Source organism: Cibotium barometz, chromosome 29, assembly GCF_041138505.1.
Source record: "Cibotium barometz isolate CiBa-2024 chromosome 29, ASM4113850v1, whole genome shotgun sequence".
Lineage (NCBI taxonomy): Eukaryota > Viridiplantae > Streptophyta > Polypodiopsida > Cyatheales > Cibotiaceae > Cibotium > Cibotium barometz.
The window spans coordinates 28,178,669-28,186,737 of record NC_141074.1 but is presented as its reverse complement, the minus strand read 5'-3'; the positions used below and the strand labels follow the sequence as shown (position 1 = coordinate 28,186,737).

At 41.2% G+C, this 8,069-nt stretch overlaps 1 protein-coding gene across 3 annotated transcripts; it reads right to left on the bottom strand.

The window, feature by feature from the left end:
* Positions 1-1,256: 1,256 nt before the first annotated feature.
* LOC147622006 (disease resistance protein Roq1-like) lies at positions 1,257-6,318 on the bottom strand. 3 transcript variants are annotated; one of them, XM_086823050.1, is made up of 6 exons: positions 6,198-6,318; positions 5,486-6,104; positions 4,884-5,156; positions 3,946-4,560; positions 2,183-3,817; positions 1,257-2,063 (listed from the first exon to the last, which is right to left on the bottom strand). In XM_086823050.1, the coding sequence occupies exons 1-6, from the start codon at positions 6,305-6,307 to the stop codon at positions 1,323-1,325; spliced, it is 3,993 nt and encodes a 1,330-aa protein (XP_086679176.1). In that variant the 5' UTR covers positions 6,308-6,318; the 3' UTR covers positions 1,257-1,322. The 3 variants fall into 3 exon arrangements, with proteins under 3 accessions (XP_086679176.1, XP_086679177.1, XP_086679174.1); XM_086823051.1 differs by having other exon boundaries at positions 6,202-6,314; XM_086823048.1 differs by having other exon boundaries at positions 6,189-6,308.
* Between the last annotated feature and the right edge of the window lie 1,751 nt (positions 6,319-8,069).

Genomic DNA, 8,069 nt, shown 5'->3' with positions numbered 1-8,069 from the left:
TTATACATGTATATCTAAGTTTTCAAGGACGAAACCTCTTGGATCGGAACGGTTTGTAACAAAGTAAAAAGAGAGTCAAGTTAATTTAGGCCCAAGGCTAAAGGATGAAGGGGATGTGAAAGGAGCCAAGGATTAGGACTAGGCTTGGGCATGCACACGGACATTAATAAGTGCAGTGTGAAAGGGTGACCTAGTATATAAGTGAATATGGGCCGATATCATGGGAACCTTTTCATAACCATCAGAATACAAGTCAATTACTCTCTCTTCTCTCTAAACTTAGGCTAATCATCTTAATCTAAGTTAATCCAAGACTAATTAAGCTAAATCGAGGCTAATCTAGATGCTCCTTTTCTTCATATATGGACCAATATCATGGGAACCTTCTGATAACCATCATAATACAAGTCAATTATTCTCTTCTCTGTAAACTTACACTAATCATCATAATCTAAGCTAATCCAAAGCTAATTAGGCTGAATTGAGGCTAATCTAGATGCTCCTTTCTTCCATTCACATGAGTCCTTGATGGTATACTTCAGCTTGGATGCAAGTTTGTACATGTATATTTGAAGTTTCGAGGATAAAACCTCTTGGGTGGGGAAGGTTTATAACAAAGTAAAAAGGGAGTCAAGTTAATTTGGACCCAAGGCCAAGGGATGAAGGGGATGTGAAAGGAGCCAAGGATGAGGACTAGGCTTGGGCATGCCCATGGACCTTAATAACTGTAGTGTGAAAGGGTGGCCTAATATAGAAGTGAATATGGGCCAATATCATGGGATTTACCTTTTGATAACCATCATAATACAAGTCAATTACTCTCTCTTGTCTCTAAATGTAGGCTAATCATCCTAATCTAAGCTGATCCAAAACTAATTAGACTAAATCAAGGCTAATCTAAATGCTCCTTTCTTTCAACAAGTTGTATATATTTACATGCTAATTTGAGTGGCATTACAAGCACTATGTATTTTTTTAAAGTACAAGTAGTACATTGGATAATTATCTAATAAGTTAGTGTTAAATTAAATTTAATTATCTAATAATTAAATGTTAGCTCTTTGAAGTTGAAAAACTGTTTTTTTTTCTTTAAAAAAAATACTACAAAAAGTACTTCAGTTATAGTGTGCACATAGAGAAATGTTTTTAAAGTGTATTTTAAAAAAAACAAATCATAGCTCATGAAAACTAAGAGCGCTGGATATACTTACAAAAATGCTCACATGTAGAATTTCTATATACAATAGACATATTCCTTAGTAGGGAAAGAAATTCCTAGAGCATAAAAATATCGATGCACGTGAATTGCGTGCCTAGCATAATCATGATTGAGTTGTAAATCCAAACTCCTGGAGGACATCTAGAGTAAACTTCACATCTTTGAAGCATCCTATCACTTCTATGTGGTGGGGACTGTCAGAGTCATAATATTGTTTCCCAAGTCTCATCTTATTTGTGAGAGTGGTTATTCTACTGGGATTCTCCATTTCTTGGATGTTGAGAGATTTGCTCAGCATATAATATAAGAGACAAATCATAGTTAGCTGAGGATTACGAGAACCCGATGAATAGCTCACCACATCTACATACTCAAGGAAGTGGAAGCGGTGGAACATAAGTTGTAGCTTGGTGGAATGTGTGTTTGAGGCTGCAACCGCTGCCAGTACTCCTATGAGATGACCGCATGCCTCTACTTCGCCCGAGGAATAAAGCTTTGCCAAGTTGATATCATCAGGAAGAAGCAATGCCTCTGCATGGTCGACCAATATAGAAATGGTGGGTTCATGTGGTTGCCCATCCATGTCCCAACAGAGACATAGCAGTAACTCTGTAAGTCGCCTTCGGAGGGAATAAGACCTAGCAGCAGCTCCGTAATGTGCGAGATGGACCTTGGATGACATGAGACACTCATCATCGACAGCATCATCATCATCATCATCATCTTTGAGACGCTCATCATCATGCATGATGGGAGAAAGGAGGTGAGGGACGAGCCGATGTGCGAGCCGGTCCCGCATCGCCATGGTCTCCTCATCCTTATCGTCATCGTTATCCCGCCTTGCCTTTTCATCACCATCACAACAATAAGCATCATCATGAAACCCACTAGTTATTATCAGCTACTTGGAAAAAACTAAAAAAAAACACACACACACACTAAAAAGATCAAAGCAAGGTATACCTCGGCATTTCTCAATGCCAATGTGAAGGACCCAGCTGCCTTCTTTTGTAGGAAACATGGTGATGATGCCGAGACAATCCATTCCACTAGAGTGTCTTCACTCAGCTGGCACTCACCCAGATCAAGCGTCCTTAGGCTGTTAAGCTGCATCCACTTCTGGTCATCCAAATTATTCAAACTTTCACACCCATCTAAAAATAGAATGCGCAATTTTGGCAGCTGGTCCAAGCCAACCAAATTTGTTAAGCTCTTGCAATTGCGAAGGTCCAAGATGAGTAAGCTCTTCAATTGGCCCAAGCCCACCAGATTTGTTAAGTGCACACAGTTAGTAAGATTGAGATATCTTAAGCTCATGCAAGAGCCGAGCGAAAGCTCTCCTCCTATCATGTCACCATGGAGGAAAAGATTTCTCAATCGTGTAAGGTAGCTAAGGTCCCGTGCTTCACCCTTACAACTTTGTGTTCTCACGTGCACCTGCAGGTGTTCCAACTGGACCATAGGACTTAGATCTGGAAACACTTCCATCCGGTGGTGGTATAAACGAAGAGTAGTAACGGTGGTTAAATGAGCAAAAGAGGGTAACTCTCCTTCGGTGGATTCTAAGCTTAAATCTGTTAGTGTTTTGCCCGCAGCAGACAAACCACAATCATTTGCCATGATCTGAGCATGTCCAAGTTGAACTTTTTGTAACTTCCCCAGACCGGAAAAGTTAGACAGACCCCTCACCTTCACTTCCACCATCTGCAAATTGGGGCATCCCCTAAAATCAATACCTGAGCATGTTGCATTGTCCTGATCTTTCAACCTGCATTTGGTCAGTTGCTCTAAAGATCCCAGCTTTATTTGAGGAAACATGGTTAACTGAACTTCCACGTCTTGCAAACTTGAACATCCACTCAAATCCAGAGCTCCGATGTGTCTAACACGGGGTCTACCTACAATGGAAATAAAGTAATCCCAATCATTGGACAAGTTTAGATGTTCCAACTTGCTCAGATTCCCCAGCTCTGGGATTCTCTCACGTATGGTCATATGCAATTTCTTCAGGTTGAGGCAATGTCTTAGGCTAGAGACATCATCCACCAACCTGCCACTAAGCCTTACATCTTGAAGAGCTAAAAATTCACCTATACTGAGGATATTTCTCCTTCTAGGGAGAAGCCCCAACCACTGATCACCATGAATCAATATGCCCCTAAGTGCCTGCCGGATCAGGATATCATCATTACCAACCCACCACAACTTCACAAGTTTGCGTTGTAGCCAGCTCAAGTCCCCTTCCACAATCTGTAGTTTGCTACAACCCTCCACCTCTACAATGGCAAGAGACTTCATGCCATGTAAATTTAACTCCCTCAATGCCTCACAATCTTTCAGAACAAGTGCTACCACCCTTGAGTAACCTTCCAAATTTGCTATCTCCAAATCTCCATTGTAAACTGCTATTCTTTCAACACTTGTCTTCCCACCATCTTCTAGGGTTTCTGGAGCATATTCACAATCCTTTGTGATAATCAAATATCTAGGATCATCACTCATTTTATTTTTGCCAAATTCTTTACAAAGATCATGGATTTGCAATCGTTGATTTTCTAGTTGAAACCCAATAAAACTGTGATCCATCAGCTCTTCGAGCTGCAAGCCACAAAAAGGAATTAAATCATACAATACACAACTACCCCACTATACCGAAGGAACAACATCAACAATATTGCATCCTCACGTTATCTTACCTTAGAATTGTGATGGTAAGGCTACCTAACCTGGAAGTGAATGGTTGGTGTATCTAGCTTCCGCAAGATGCTTAGCCACTCGCATATATCCTCCATATTTGGATGCCATCGGCGAAACATTACGAATGTCACATCCAAGAAGAGACGCTTTAGACGTTCAGGGAGCCTCAAGTAGCTCATCTCAATCAGCCTCATGATGCCTTGTAACTCATCTCTTATCACATCCTTTAAATTCATCGATTCAATCTTATCCTTCCAACAAGATGAATCTTCCCCGTATCGCCTCAACATATCACCCACTATTCTTATGGCAAAGGGGTGATAGTTTGCAATGTGGCAATCCAACACTCTAATTATTTCTAGCGCCGCGTCTTTGTCCGTAGTTGACGGCACATGCCCAGGCCTGAGTGCAGAGTGCAAGAGAATCGATGCGGCTTCGACTAGATTCAAGCTAGGCATAGGAATGAGGTGTGTGGTCAAGCTCTTTAAGAGACCTCTTTCTCGGGAAGTCAACAACACTTTGCTGCCATCTTTGAATTGAAAGCCCGAAATTGCTTCAGCTGCTTTTCTCGATGCTTCCCACACATTGTCGATAGCCAAGAAGACCGGATCAAGTGGCTTGCGCCTTCTTATGAGGTACTCAACCTGTTTTAAAATACTCATCTCTAAGTAATGATGGAGGGAGCATCTCGCTCTCCCTCTCTCTCTCTCTCACACACACAACCTGTTTTAAAATACTCATCTCTAAGTAATGATGGAGGGAGCATCTCGCTCTCCCTCTTTCTCTCTCTCTCTCTCTCTCTCTCTCTCTCTCTCTCTCTCACACACACACACACACACCAATTGCATAATTTTGATAAGACCATAAATTCATTCCCTGTGAATAGAATGCTACAATAAACATCACATGACTGAAATGCTTAACAATTGATGATATGTTGTAAAAACCTAATGAAGCACTTTCACACCTGCCTCATAGCGGATACAGGGTTGGCATCATCGTAAGAAGCATCTGACCAATCGGTGAGATTTCTCAGTATACATTTCAACACATCGACTAACGTGCTCTCTGTCGCTTCACTTGGCAGCTCAAAATAATGCACCTTGCCAGGGAATTGCGTGTAGAGGTCATTGCAGAGGCATTGGCAGAGTGTAGATTTTCCACAACCTGGCATCCCATACATGCCTAAAATTGCAACTTTTTGTGAACTAAGTATGGTGTCAAACTGATCGTCTATCACCTGCATGTAATTATAATGAAGGGATCAGTAGGTATCCATTAAGCAAAGCATAATAAGAGGAAGATGGGATCTAGTCCACTACTTCTTAGGCAAATTGGTAAGTTAGGTGGAACTTGGACAGTTAAGTGGGAGCCGATGTTGGACACCCGATCCTTCATTGGTGAATAATAACAGCAGCCTCTCTCGCTCCCAATGAGTTGGAACGAGAGAAGTGTCGACCGGGACTACTCGCTCTCGCTCCCAATGAGTTGGAACGAGAGAAGTGTCGACTGGGATGACTCGGGAGGGAATTAAAGGAGGAGGAAAAAGAATGGGATCTGACTGGATACCTTGCAAAGGCGTTGCTTTCCCTGTACATCAGAATCCTCATATAGGACATCTGGGGACTTTAAGAGGCGACAGATGTCGGTGACAATGGCCGCTGTGTACTCCCTTACCGCTTTGTAGCGGAGCTGGCTCTTGGGGCTCTCGAAAAACTCCTTCCCACTCCAGCGGCTGACGGCTTTGAGGGCTTGGTGCCAAGTGTCGGGGTTGATTGGCTTGCCTTGCCAGTCCTTGCGTTTAGAGAGCTCCTCCCACTTGCTCACCCATGTGTTCGATTCCAGCCCCTCAGAAAGCTCCTCCACAGATAGCTTGTAAAACAAGGGCAGTATCTTAATTGATTTAGGATGTTGTTTGGCCTTGTTCACAAAGGCAGCGAGCTCCATCATAGGCCACTTCGATTGCACGAAGTCCTTGGAGAGCACTAGCACAGCCACCTCGCACTGCATGGCGGCCTGCATGATCCGCTCCGGGAAGTAGTCCCCAGGGCGCAGGCTGTCCCGATCCCTGTCGAAGAAGGCGTGGATGTGGGCACGCCGCAACTCTCGAAACAGCGGCTCCACGAAGTCTTTCTGCATCCCACTGTGAGAGAGGAACACCCTGAAATGCCCACATGGAAGCTGCTGTCTGCAAATCCACAAGCCTTCGTTAGAGATGAAGAAGCGCAGTTCAGTTATTAGTAGACATATATTATGCATTAAAGACACATACTGGCCATACGAACTCGAGCTGGAAGCTTCTCTGCGTTTTTTCTGCCGCCAACTCGAGCTAGAAGCTTCATCATTTTCTCTGCAGTGAACTCGAGCAGCATTTTCTGCGTGTTTTGGCATCTGCACATGATGAGGAAAATTAAACGTCAGGCAGCTGATGATATAGGCATAGCCTACCAATGAAATGGCTCCAGCTGTCTGACCGCAACTGGCAGCGACGTGGATGGATTTTTGGACCTTTTTGCGAGTCGATTCGTAGTAGCCGAGATGGACTTGCTGCCTTTGGCAATAAGTTTACGGGTGGTTGGCAGCGACGTGGATGGATTTTTAATGTCTGTCTTATCCCGCTTTTACATGCATGGACTAAGTCTATAGACTAAGTCTGAACAAGTGTTCCAAAGAACCCAAGAAAAAATAAATAATAAAAAGAATCTTTATGTGTGATTTTGATGGCTCAATTTGAGAAAAATGGGTTGTAATTTTGCCTAGCATTGAATTAGAAGATTGATTTTTTTTTTGGTGATAAAACGGATTAGACCATGTATTTTTTAAACATAAACAAGTGATGTCATCATTTTCTTCACTTACTGAGAAAAAGCTAACTGGCTCCTTTCCCTCTTTTACATGCAACTTTCCACAACAATTTGATGCGGCAAGTTTATGCAATGTTAGACTCGTGGATTAGTACATCTTCTTATTTTAAATTCGGATGTATTTAATTGGACTCGTGGATTAGCACATCCTCTTAATTTTAAATTTGGATGTATTTAATTGGACTCATGGATTAGCACATCCTCTTAATTTAAATTTGGATGTATTTAATTGGACTCGTGGATTAGCACATCTTCTTAATTTAAATTCGGATGTATTTAATTGGACTCACAAGGTTGATGAAGACAGCTATTCTCCAAGTCAACTATTCGGATTTAAGAGCCTTGAAAATTTTAATGCGACTTTACAAGTCACATCAAAGCAAATTAAATAAACCAAGTGAGATGGAGAATAGAGTAGAGGTCACCACCATCAACACAAGATTGGGTTGAACCTCCAAGTGAGATTGAGTGTGGCCCTTGTATCACTCACCCATATTTATATGTATTAGAAAAAAGCCCACTTTTTAAAAGATAACTTTGAAAAAAAAGCACAAGCACTTTTTTAGTTTTTGAGTGTAAAAGCTCTACAAAAATATACCAAGTAATAATACAAAGACTTGGGCCTATCAAAAGTCTTGGGCCTATCAAAAGTATAAAATACTATTTGGTGTGTACAAATGTATGAGGTCTTAGTCTTACAAAAATATTAATGCCTAAATATAAAACCATAAAAGTTATTCACATGTCTTCCAAAATATCTCATAGTGGTCCAACATGCGGTAATTAACACACAATCTGCCACTCAATTATCGCCTACATACCACATAATATTAGTCGGTGCACATAGCTGATTAAACACATTAATCTTGACCATATCAAACCAATGCACACATCTAAATAAACACATTAATCTTGACCATATCATACCAATGCACACATCTAATTAGACACATTAATCGTGACCATATCATACCAATGCAACACACAGCTAATTACACACATTATTCTTGACTATATGAAACAAATACACACAACTGATTAAACGTGTTAATCCTAGTAAATGATATATAAAAAAGGTGCATCGAGATAAAATATCTGGAAATAAAATAATGGGCATTCCCATAGAGATTTTGGATACAAGTCACATAAAGCCCTCACTGCTTAACTCAAGTAAGAGCGCATTGAAGCTATCGGCTTTCTTAAAAGCTTGTGTTTTTTTTGTGTCCATATTTAGAATAAATTCTACAACTCAACGAGAGAAGCATCAAAGCTTATGCTTAAATAGCACT

Bases quoted from the DNA above. Each gene is read 5' to 3' on its own strand.
- LOC147622006 (XM_086823048.1), bottom strand. From the start codon at position 6,307: ATGCCAAAACACGCAGAAAATGCTGCTCGAGTTCACTGCAGAGAAAAT. The intron at 5,157-5,485 runs GTATCCAGTCAG...AATTACATGCAG, and splicing joins GAAAGCAACGCCTTTGCAAG to GTGATAGACGATCAGTTTGA. The intron at 3,818-3,945 runs GTTAGGTAGCCT...TGTGGCTTGCAG, and splicing joins CACCAACCATTCACTTCCAG to CTCGAAGAGCTGATGGATCA.